General features: G+C 34.2%; 1 protein-coding gene across 1 annotated transcript in view; it reads right to left on the reverse strand.

Annotated features, from left to right (window-relative positions):
- CDK17 (cyclin dependent kinase 17) overlaps positions 1–13,253 on the reverse strand; it is a 99,154-nt gene that overhangs the window by 7,306 nt on the left and 78,595 nt on the right. Inside the window, exons 7-13 of the mRNA XM_082851020.1 lie at positions 12,176–12,290; positions 11,069–11,163; positions 10,463–10,525; positions 8,093–8,216; positions 3,328–3,448; positions 1,209–1,306; positions 605–710 (exon numbers count right to left, since the gene is read on the reverse strand). Of these exons, the coding sequence (XP_082707146.1) occupies positions 605–710; positions 1,209–1,306; positions 3,328–3,448; positions 8,093–8,216; positions 10,463–10,525; positions 11,069–11,163; positions 12,176–12,290 (722 nt within the window). The remainder of the gene's footprint in view (positions 1–604; positions 711–1,208; positions 1,307–3,327; positions 3,449–8,092; positions 8,217–10,462; positions 10,526–11,068; positions 11,164–12,175; positions 12,291–13,253) is intronic.

Raw genomic sequence — 13,253 nt, forward strand, 5'->3', positions numbered from 1 at the left:
GCACCACCAGGGAAGTCCCCTGACTCAAACTGTAATGGGAATCTTGGATGGATCTGAGGTAGGTCTGAAAAGAAACTTTAATCAGATGGCCAACATATAGGATATGAAGGGTCAGAAAGAGTTTATATTCTTCAAATACAAATTGTCATTCATTGACTGAAATGCTGATGGGTCATCTTGTGTAGGAGTCAAGATTTTACTTATAACACATTCTTAGGTTTTTCTAAGTAAATACATATAGAATAATTGTGTAGACAGCAAAGCAAACTTCATCATGGTCTTCACAGTATTGAATAAGGCATTAATCAATGTCTTCTTTCTGGGAAATGGAACAATCTACATAAGCCCTAGAATTTTATTATATATATTCTATATTCATTTTATTTACAGCTCAATTCTGTGGACTTACATACTTTGGTAGTTCTTGCTCACTGAATTATAAAATTAATATGACACAGGAAGGAAGAAATTAAATCCTAAAATATTTAAGAAATGTGTATCACATATTTTCCCATGAATCCTTACTGTGGCTAATGCTTCGAGAGACAAAAAAAAAAAAAAGATGAGTTCCCCCCCTTTCACTTAAAGAGGAAAAAAAAAATACCTGGGTGCATGGTTAATTAGAGGCTGTGGTTTATATTTTGGAAAGTTGTAGTTCTTGAACTCATCATTTGAAGAAACACCTGGCCAAGTTTCCTGAGATGGAGTTCCTGAATTTAAAAATATGTATATTTATAAATATATAGAAATTTTTATACAGGCAAATACATATAAATAGGGAGAACTAAGAAAGCGTCTTAAAGAACAATTTATATTTAGTAGATAATTTGATTATTTCAACTGAAACTAAAAAGATAGAAATAGTAATCATACAGACTTTTTTTTTTGGACTAAGCAATGATGCCATAAAAATGTTGTCTAATTGACACCTAAGCTAAAATATTTCCTAATAATGTGCTAAAAGTCAATTTTCAATAATATTTCTCTTCTCTGTTCTTCCATACAATCATTATTGCAAAGGTAGAACTTGGTAAATAAAAAGCAGAAGTTACCTAGAAGGATCTATCTTTATTGTAATTATGCTAATTATAATTCTTATAACAGCTATTTATGTTAGTATCAAATTTATAAATATATTTTTTAAAGATATAGTCTTATCTAGCTACTCAATTATACGTAACAAATCACTGGGAAGAGAGTTCTGTTACCTAGCAGTCGGAAAATTAAGTGCAGTTCATCTTCCACAGTTGATCCTGGAAACAGAGGTCTTCCAGAAGCCATTTCAAAGAAAATGCAACCAACACCCCTATAAAATGTAGCATTAAAAAAAAAAAAGAAAAAAAAAAGATGAGCAAACCATTTATTTATTATTAAGCACAAGAATCTTTTCCTTAAGGTTGCCTCTCTGGAGAATTTTGTACTAGCCTGCTAGAAAATCTGCAGAGATTTTTCTTCAGATCCAACTAAACTAATTTCTTAACATTTACCCTATTTGTCTCACCTTCCATACTGCCTTATCCATTTTCTCCACTTAAAATGTCCAGCCTTCCTCTGCATGATCCTTGAAGAACATCACTAACAATGGCTAATAGTGATATAAAGCTTACTATGTATTAGGCAGTGGTTAGCAGGGCTAGGGAGAAGCAAGTATTTCAAGATGTTTTTATGCAGGAAGCAGAGACGGAACACACAGATGCAGAGTGAAGAGTGTGTGAGTGTGAGTGACAGCGAGAGCGAGAGTGAGAGTGAGAGAGCGAGAGGGAGAGAGTTAAGAGAAGGAAGAGAAATGGATAGAGGCTTGCTAATAGATACTGTCTTCTAGGATCTGTGTGAATACATATGAGTTTAAGACACAGTCCTTCTTTTAAAGGGCTCACAATCTAGCAATTATATAATAATTTTATATTTTAAATGTTATATAGAAGATTAAATAATGGAGCCACTATGGAAAACAGTATGGTGGTTACTTAAAAAAAATGTAAAATAGAATTACCATATGATCCAGCAATTCTACTTCTAAGTATACAAAAGAATTGAAAGCAGTGACTCAAAGAGATATTTGCATCTACAACATGGGTGAACCTTGAAGACATTTATGCTAAGTAAAATAAACCAGTCACAAAAAAACAAATACAGTATGATTTCACTCATGAGATACTTAGAAAAGTCAAATTCACAGACACAGAAAGGAGAATGGTGGAGGGAGAGGGTAATGGGGAGTTACTATTTAGTAAGTACACAGCTTCAGTTTGCAAGATGGAAAAATTCTGTAGACTGATGGTGGTGACGCTTGAACAGCAATGTAAATGTACTTAATGCTAGAGAACTGTACACATAAAATGGTTAAAATGGTAAATTTGGTTGTATATATTTTTCTACAATTTAAAAAAGTTTATAAAAGAAAGAAATGTTACACAATACAAAAATTAATTATATAAATGTTCAACCCAAGACAAAACAGAACGAAGTATATGATTTATCACTATACGAAGAGTGCAAGCAATAAGTATAACCACAGTTCAGAGGAAGGAATTACCACGGCAGGCTAGGTTATATTCAGAAAGGATTTATGAAAAACTATGTTTTGAAGGCCCTAGGCACAGGCCCCAGTTATAGAAAAAGAGCAGGCATTCCAGATGGGTGAACTAGTATGAACACAAGCACAAAGGTGGGAAAACCCAGGCTATTTATGAAATATAGTGAGTAGCCACTTGGCTAAAAGGAAACGTTTGTGGAGAATAGTCTGAAATAAACTGAAAAAGGTAGTTTAGAGACATTTTATGAAGATAAAGTATCAGATTGAAGAACTGTACCTTATTCTATAGGTAATAAACGGGGAAGCAGCAAACATGTTTAAATAAAGGAGTGTCATGATCAAAGTGCTATGTGGGGAAGATGCCTATGGTATTTTTTCAATATTATTTTTAGATCAACTTAAAGCAAGTGGGTTTTGGTGAATATTAAATGATGATAAAAATAAATTTTGTCTTAAATTACTATGTACCAGACACTCTTCAAAGTGCTTTACATACATTAGCTCATTTGGTCTTAACATTATCCACAGAACAGCCTTTTAAAGTAGTTATTGTTACTATTCCCATTTCCTTAAATGAGGAAACTGAGGCACAGGCCAATAATTTCAGTAAGGTTATCGTATAGCTGTAAGTGGTTGAACTGGTATTTAAACCAAGGTGATCTTACTTGCCAGAACTCTTAATCGTTGCTTATATTTTATCTCCTTAAAGCCAAATATCTATCGGTATGCCCTGTGTTAATGGCTACATTCTTTCAAAATTATAAATGGCAGTAACATCTGCATATATTTACCACATGTCAATCTGTGTTGAGTACTCTGAGGAACCGAGAAGCACATCAGGCGGCCGGTACCACAGTGTGACAACTTCATTTGAGTAGGTCTTTGTGGGAACTGACTTGGCTCTGGCTAGTCCTTCACAGGGAAAAGAGAACAATTAAGAAATAGCTGGAATGCATTTCCCAGTCCATATTCTCACCATGACTCCAGTCACAAGGATGCCTGAGATGGCTACTCTATACCTTTTTGAGGCTTAACAAAATTAGTTTTATGAATTTTTTTTTGAGTGTGTGTGGTCTTGGGTCAGCAAATCCTATTATTTATTAAACTAAATAATAATAATTCCACATTCAGAGACCATGCTTACTTTTATGAGTGAATGCACCTGGTACAGTATCTGGGCTAATCAAAACTTAAGATACCCTCCTTCTATCCACGAATTATTATGCCAAGATTATTTCCTACTTGGATTTAAGTTAATGCAAAACAGGCCAATGACATTTGTCACCTTTTAACCTGATTCCAACTTCCATTTGCTATATCAGTTCTTACCAAAAACCATGAAGTTACTGGTTCATGATCCTGTTAAGTTTTATTGACAATTCCCTTGCAGAAGTTTATATTTAGAGAAAGTTTCCTTGGAATAAACTACAATGTCATTCTGTACTTTCTAAGTTTTAAGTTACATGGTTAATTTTAAAATAAGGTGAACCTCACTGTCTTTGGATATTATTAATTGCTGTAGATGACGTAAAACACGAACCATTCCTTTGCCAATTTAATATGAAATTCACTGATTATCTAGAAATAAAGGCAAGAGTTCACAACTTTATCTCCTGAGCCACTGGCGTTAAGAGAGTTGCTTTTATTACCTCTACGCCTCCAAATTCTGATCACCTAAAGAAGTAACTTTAAAAGATATATGAAGAAATATAAATTTATTTTAACATACAGTTTATTTCAAACAACAAGGAATAATTAATTTTTAGGCTGTGATTTCTGTTGTGTGTAACTACTGTATCTGATTAAAACATTAAATAAGAAAAATGTAATAAAAGGATGATTCAATACTTTGTTAAACTGGATAAAGTCACCCAAATGAAACCAGAAATTTAAAAAATTAGGCAGTACTCATACTATTTTCATTAAATATAAGGGCTAAAGGAAGTAACTGAAACAATGTTGACACTGTTTTATTACAGGTTTTACTCTACCATCCCAACTTGGTAAAATAAATTCAACAAATTTTGGTAATTAGCAAATGGAAGCAGCTGTCTGATTTCTCTTCCTGATGTAATACTGGGTTATATGGGGGAAAGGACAAGGCTGCAAGTTGCTAATGCTATACATATAACATCAAAGCAATTGCAGTTATAGTTTCCTCAGTACCTTATGCTCCATCTTCTGAGAGAATTCTAAACTATGATGCTTGCTCAAACAGCCTTCTGATTCAGTTCACAATTAGATTTGCAATTCTGGCATGAAATGAAATACACAGTAATTTCTTCCAAACCAAATTAATTGTGATACGGTATTATTATATAAACCATTTTCTATTATTAATGAAAATGTCTATTTATATTAATACTTCCCTGATCACAGGAAAAGTAGGTCATAGAGATCAAGAACAATCTGTTGTAAAATACTCAGTTATATGACTCTCCCTTACTTATGTCCGAAGTATACTTACTATGAAACCAATAAAAAAATAAATAACTAAAAGCAACAGAGACAAAATTCATTGTACCATCTCATGGAATAATTAGATTTTCCTGTTGGCCGGTGGACAGATAAAATTTGCTTGGCTTGGTTTGTAGAGGTAAAAAGTAAAATTCAAAGCACTCATAGTATTCCCCTACCAAAAGTACATTTTTGATGGCTTTTGCCATTCTTTTTGCATATCTTATAGCCAAGCAGGGGTTCTCCATCACTGCCATTCATTTGGGGATTAAGGAATAAGGAGCAGTAAATGCAGCCTGACCAAAAAAATTTAAAAGGGGGGCGGGGAAAGAGAGAAAGAGAATAACAATTACTAGGAAAATAACAACGTAAACTATGCCCTAGAGACTCTATGTAAGCATATGGAAATGACTTATAATTTCTCATTCAGACTCCTGTGACCTACCCAATTCCTTTTAAATAGCAACCTACCTTTCAAACAAATGGAAAAGTGTTAAATGAATAAAAGTATAGGAATTTTCAGAACAAATTCACCACTTAATAACAGTGAATTTTTAATCTGTTACTAACGGAGTAATACTTGAAACACTAATATTTATCACATTAATGAAATATTCCAAAAGTAAAACTACTATAATCACTTATGAAAAATGATAAATACTAACTATGAAAAACTGCATGGGCTTTTAAAAACTAACTTCTGTTACAGTACTCAAACTCTCAGAATATGGAATATTAAAAAAAACACAAAAAAACCAAGTTACTATATGGAGTTCCTTCAATATAAAAAAGTTTACTCCCTAGAAGCCAAAAACATGTAATTTTATTTCACCTGTCTAGTCCCTTATAACTGGATTAGCTAAAGAGAGACAGACAGACAGCTACTAATTAAATTATTAAGCATATAAATAAATACAAAGCATGGTGGCAGGGACGTCCCTGGTGGTGCAGCGGTTAAGAATCTGCCTGCCAATGCAGGGGACATGGGTTTGATCCCTAGTCCAGGAAGATCCCACATGCTGCGGAGCAACTAAGCCCATGCGCCACAACCACTGAGCCTGTGCTCTAGAGCCCGTGAGCCACAACTACTGAAACCCATGCTCCTAGGGCCCGCGCTCTGCAACAAGAGATGCCACTACAATGAGAAGCCCGCGCACCACAACGAAGAGTAGCCCCTGCTCACTGCAACTAGAGAAAGCCCGCACAGCAATGAAGACCCAACGCAGTCAAATGAATAAATTAAATTTAAAAATAAATAAATAAATAAAACTACTTTTTTTAAAAAAGCATGGTGGCAGGCATATTAAAGGAATCCCTTTCAGTAATGACATTTAAACTCTTTAGTCTCAGGACCCTTTTTAGGCTCTTAAAAATTACTGAGGATCCAAAGAGCTTTTATCTATGTAGATTATATTTACTGATAGTTGCATATTAGAAAAACAGAAAAATCTAAAACTTCTTCCTTAAAAACACCATTTATATGTTAACATGAGTATTTTTATGAAAAATATTTTTTCCAAAATAAAATAAAAATTAGTATGAATGTCCTTGTTTTACATTTTTGTAGTCTATTTTAATAGAAGACAGTTGGATTCTCCTTTTGCATTCAATCTGTTGGGATGTTTCTTTGACTGCAGTTATATATAAAGAGAATCAGGTTTCACACGGATGCGAAATTGGAAAGAGCATTTTAATAGCCTTTCTGATAATTGTGCATATACTTTTTTGATACTGCATCAAAATTAGAAAATATTTAGCTTCTTAAAGATTATATGGTTACTTGGAACTATATCAATCAACTTCTAATACTTTTGCTACATTAAAATTCACTGGTCTATCCTGCACTTTAAATGGATATTTTACCTATGCATGATGATTCTGTAATACCATGCATTGGTCATCTGGAAAATACTGGTTCTCTAGGCTATTCAGATATTACAAATGTTTACACATTTCTTTAGCATATCAAAAAAAATCGTATTTGTTAACGTCACCACTGATCTCACCAGAAAAGTCTTCAAGTACTGGGAAGCTATCAAATTCAGAATGGCAGATCCAGGGCTTCCCTGGTGGCACAGTGGTTGAGAGTCCGCCTGCTGATACAGGGGACACGGGTTCGTGCCCGGGTCCGGGAAGATCCCACATGCCGCGGAGCGGCTGGGCCCGTGAGCCATGGTCGCTGAGCCTGCGCGTCCGGAGCCTGTGCTCCGCAACAGGAGGAGGCCACAGCAGTGAGAGGTCCGCGTACCGCCAAAAAAAAAAAGGCAGATCCAAATTTCCAAAATCTAATTTTTGCTTGAAAACTCAAATTTTACTATTCTCAAGAAATACTTTCACAGTTGTTTTCCTTGAAATGATAAGGCTCACTTCATTCATTTTTTAAGAAAGCATCTGCCAAATACCTAAGTCTGAGTAACCAGTTTGTCTATTGGTCATTTTTTTCAAGTAAAAATGATACTTCTTAAGATAAAAAGGTGGGCTAGTTCAGTTTCCACTCATATAATTACACAAGCACTTTTCCTTGAAATAACCATAGTATTTCTGTGTGCAGCAAATGTGTTTTATGTATATTTCCCATTTCATCACACAAAATACTAAAAAGACACCTACTCAAAAATGGAGATTTAATAAAATTTAATAAATTTTACTGCTTCATCTGATACCTCTTAAAAAGTGCTTTCCTACAAGTGTACAGTGGTGAAGAATACAATGGCTACTAAGTATAATTTGGTGTGAGTGCCTTGATTTACACTAAGGGTACCAGTAGCTTTATCCCTTCTTACTTTTGGATAATCAACGCAAATATTAACACAGTGAAGAGGGCAAGTAAACTTTTAGTATAATTTTGAGAATATATTATACCTTTGGAGATCCCCTGAAAGGGTCTCAGGATGCTTAGGGGTCTATGGACCATACCTGAGAACCAATGCCTTCTAGCATTCACTAATATAACTCACCACCAAAATTTTCAAATATTTTATTCCATGAGCTACAGAGAACACTTCCAAACCCACATAAAAGCAATCATGCAGTGTCAATGGTTGTTCTTTTAAACTTAAACACCTGGAACTATTTATAAATATCTCATACATTCCATACCAAAATCTGCTAGCTTTAATTCTCCTTTTTCATTAATGAGGAGGTTCTGTGGTTTTAAGTCTCGGTGTAACACCTTTCTTCTGTGGCAATATGCCAAACCACGTAGAATTTGGTATAAAAACAGCTACGGAAACAAAAAATAGAAATTAGTCTTACAGATAATAAGATATACTTTGGTATAAGTTATGGTAAACAGAAAAGCAACTGGCCTAGAACAGTAAGAGAAAAAAAAAAGGAACCACATCCTTTTCCTTACATACCTGTTGTCTGAATTTTACAATTTACTGTTCTATTTGAACCATCTACGTATTTTTTTAGAGTGAACAAAGCGAAATGAAACTTGGTCTTAGTGGCAATAGTTCACTTGTTACTGAAAATGACTTTAAATAAATGTACCTCATAAATTTACAGGGCTACTAATTAGGCTTACAGTTTAATTATGAAATTCTGGCAAAACAAACAACCTTCTACCATTACCCCACCCTACTCCCCCCCAAAAAACCTAATGTGGGGCAACGTCTTTAAAATAAGGCAATGGAATTGGTGGTTTTATGAACATTCTGAGATGTCAAACAGAATGGTGTTGCATAGCTCTGGCAAATTATGTGCTATAAAAATAACCTAAAATAACCTAAACCAGCTTCTATCACCCACCTTCTGGGTACTTTACTTTCAGCACCTCCTACTCAGCCTTCAAAATCTGCTATGATTCAGAAAGGGGAATTGGCACTGTAGAGCTCTGAATGGCTCTTTGAGAAGACCAATTCCTATAAGGCTAATGGGAGACTTTTTGTTGTGGATTTTGGTGGAAAAAAGAACATGAAACACAGGAGGTCTCTGATTCTTTGTGGTTAACAAAGAAGAGGATTCAAGATTGTACCCCTGGTTATCTTGAAGGTGAAAAATAGCATTAGAACTTCAAGAATAAGCCAAGGCAGCAGGTGAACAATGGGCCTGAAGAAAATCTAATTAGCAGTTTCTATACTCTACATATTCATGTGTTTTGAAAACTCTTAAATTACTATTTCCAAATATTTCCGTTACTTTCTATGTTTGAAAAAATATAAGGGGCTAGTTAAACAGAGAATAAAATACTCTACAACTTAAGCCAGGAATGTAAACCTGGCTTAAGACATATAAACTTCTCAAATCTTTGTCAAATTATGATGATTAAGGACAATTTTCTTTCCAAATTACTGCTAATATGAAAGCAGGAAAAACAACATAAAAGCCACAAACAAAAATAAACACAAATGAGATTCAGTACACCTTGCAAAACAAAATGTGAAATGTGATGAAAACAATTCTCATAGAAAATATATGGAAAGAGACTTAAAGCCCTATTCTAAAATTCTTAGCAATGTGTTACCCATGTGTTTTGAACTGTCTTTTACTAAAAGAAACTGGCTCTCCTTTATACCAAACTTAACTTAAAAGTATATAAGTTTAAAGTTACTACCTACAGAATTGGAACTGTCTCAAAAATACAGCTGGGACAGCCTATTTCCAGAACAGTTTCTCACAAACTGTTGACTATGTTTGGATAAATAAATCTTTGCTATATTTGGAGTTGTATCAGGTCAAAGAAACCTACTGTAAAAACACATCTGTATCAAAGGTTTTCATTTGATTTTACTTTTACTCTTGGGTTTCATCTGGGACTATTATACCAAACTTTTCTAGCATTACTTGCATCTTTAGATATTTTTCACATAAGAAAACATGTAATTATGTTACTTTCCTCCTGACAGTACAGAATGGTATTTCCAGTCTAGTATTCATAATACCTATGCAGGTTCCTGGCCTTACTCATTAGATTAGTACCCTGAAAAGTTGTTTTATAATTAAATACCATTCTAAATACTTTAGGGGAGTTTGCCATATAAAGGAGGCCCTTTGCAGAATGCACTAATCATTTTCATTGATCTTAAACATTTGGATTTTGATATAATAGGCATGTCATTTTCTTTTTAAGCAGAATATACCTGTAAATGTATTCTACATATATCTAAGAGAATCAATGTTATAATGTGAAAGGAAATTGTCAAAAGTTTTTATTTTTGTTTTTTTTTGGAGCAGAGAAAGGTTTATTGCAGAGCCAAGCAAGGAGAACGGGTAGCTCGTGCTCAAAATCCTCAAACTCCTCAAAAGTACTTTTTAAATGAAGTAGTTCTATAAAAAGGTCTGATTCTAAGAAATACTACAGTGTAGTAAACAGAAGTTCTGAGTAAATATGTTCAGAGGACAATAACCTATTTAAAATGCCTAACAGAAAATTCTGAAGCGTATTTCATACGTAATGTAGTTCATCTATGCTTAAGTGTTTGTCTGTACTTTAAATAAAATTTAAAATGACACACTAAAGCATACCTTAACATTGTGCATACTCATGATGTTTCCACAGTCATCCATGTACTGTTTTAGATCTTTATCCTGAAAAAATACAGCACTTTACTATGTGATACATAGTTTTGAGAAGGCATGACTGATTTACTTAATAGCGTTTAGTTTAAAAAAAAAATTTTGGGGGGGGGGCTTCCCTGGTGGCGCAGTGGTTGAGAGTCTGCCTGCCGATGCAGGGGACACGGGTTCGTGCCCTGGTCCGGGAAGATCCCACATGACGCGGAAAGGCTAGGCCCGTGAGCCATGGCCGCTGAGCCTGCGCGTCCGGAGCCTGTGCTCGGCAATGGGAGAGGCCACAACAGTGAGAGGCCCGTGTACCGCAAAAAAAAAAAAAATTATTTTAATTGAAGTATAGTTGATTTACAATGTTGTGTTAGTGTCTGGTGTAAAGCAAAGTGATTCAGCTATAAATACATATATATATACATATTCTTTTTCAGAAAAATAAGTTGTTTTTTGAGGAAAGATACTGAATGCACCACACATAATTTAATTAAATACTAATAACAATAATGTCCCCGGGGCTGTTAAAAAATCCAATTTGCTATGTTTTATCATTTAGTAAATGCTTACCAGATACTCAAAGACCAGAGTCAAAGATTTATCTGTGTGAACAATGTCATGTAGCGTTACTATATTTGCATGTTTTAGATCCTTTAATAGTGAAACTGCAAAACAAAAAAGAAAGCCAATTACTTAATCTGTGGTAGCCAGTCTTTTTAAAAAAAATCCTAAGTTTAACATATGAATGATTGAGTTTAGGAGTCTCTTAAATTTAAAACAATAATCCACACCAAAGGGATTTGTAGTAGAAATTTTAATAGAATCAATTTTTTTCTTTTCTTTTATGGTTCTGGGTTTGATATTTTTAATTCTTAAATTATCCTCAGGGGTTTCCCTGGTGGCGCAGTGGTTGAGAGTCCGCCTGCCGATGCAGGGGACACGTTTCATGCCCCGGTCTGGGAGGATCCCACATGCTGCGGAGTGGCTGGGCCCATGGGCCATGGCCGCTGGACCTGCGCGTCCGGAGCCTGTGCTCCACAGCGGGAGAGGCCACAACAGTAAGAGGCCCGCATACCGCAAAAAAAAAAAAAAAATTATCCTCAATATTACATTAATACTCTCCATGACATCTTTTTTTCTCAAATGTTAACTTATTGAGACTTCTAGGATTAATTTAGACATAAAGTCCAAGGTACCTTTTTTTCCTTCAAATTGCTTGTCAGTTGCCTCAAACTATTTTCTGGATAATCTTTTTAAAAAAAATCGTACCATTATATAAATATATTTACATCCTGTATATACTATTTATAGTTAGCTTTCCCCCATGCACCAATATATAACATTTCCCAATGTCAAATATTTGTCTGTGACAACAATCTTTAATGACTTCATAGTACTTCATTATAAGCAGTACAATAATATATCTAACTAATTCCTTTTATTAAATATTTCAGCTTTAGCTATTGCTTTCCTCCCCACCAGGGCCTTGTTTTATTGTATTCTTTCTCCTCAATGAGATGCCATAAGCTGTAGTGGCATATATTTTCCAGTCATGTACTATTTCTATATCTGAGCTCCTTGTACTTACAAAAAATGAACTCTTATTACATAGCTTTGGTTTTAAAATATTCTATATAAATTTCATAATACATTCTGCTCACAAAGTACAAATTATACCTTCTCTTATTGCTGTGCAGGGTGCACCTTCTTCATGTTCCAACCGGATCTCTTTCAATGCCACCAAATTCTCTGTCAATTTACTTCTTCCTTTATATACTGTTGCATATGTACCCTACAAAATATATTTTTGAAAGACACATCAAAAATATCATGAGTCTATCTATATCATCTACACAATAAAGAGCCCTAACTAAATTTCTAATTTCTAAGCATGTGTTAAATTCTATCTTGCAAGGAAAACCCCACCATGATTAATCTTGGTTTTCCTATAGCTAAGAGGACTTTCAGTTCCATACACACAGCTTCCTTACTCTTAAAACCCTACAGAGTGCTTCAAAGGTATGAAAACATAGGGAGAATATTTAATTTATTTTTTGTGCTTCGTATTAGATTAATAACTGAATCAATAGATTTGGAATCAAAGGTACTTTAACTGCAATGGTATGTGGAGATTGAGGAAATTAATTAAGCACAGTAAGTGAAAACTGAAAATTTAACTAACATATTATGAAACTTTACCCGTTTTCAGACTTTTCAGAATCTTTGTATGCTAGAGCTCTCCTTTAAAAAACAAATATATTCTATAGATTTCTTCTATCATTTCCAGGATAGTTCTCAAACTCCCTTAAGGCCTCCCTTAAGGGAGTTACTAGTTACTCCCTAGTAACTAATTCTATTAGTTAGTTACTAGTTACTCCCTAGTAACTAATTCTATTAATTACTATTAGTTACTAGTAACTCCCTAGTAACTAATTCTATTATTTTCTTCTCACTTTCTCACTCTGGGAGGTAGACCATTTCAAAATTAGTCAGTACTAGTAGCAACTTCAAGAAAACCAAGGTCTTATGGGTCAAGAATTTCCTTAACCTTTAATGAGATGTGTCTTTAACCTTAAAGATAGTATTTTGATTTTTCACAAGTTTGAACACATGCAATTTCCCACATGATGGCACAAAGAATACCAGGAAGCTAACTAACAAATAAATGTCTATTTTGTTACCAAGAAAGCACAATAGTTTATGCTTCAATATCAGGTTATAAGGCTATTAAAAAAAACTCATTTCTTCTCACACT

Source organism: Leucopleurus acutus (assembly GCF_964270905.1).
Source record: "Leucopleurus acutus genome assembly, chromosome: 11".
NCBI lineage: Eukaryota > Metazoa > Chordata > Mammalia > Artiodactyla > Delphinidae > Leucopleurus > Leucopleurus acutus.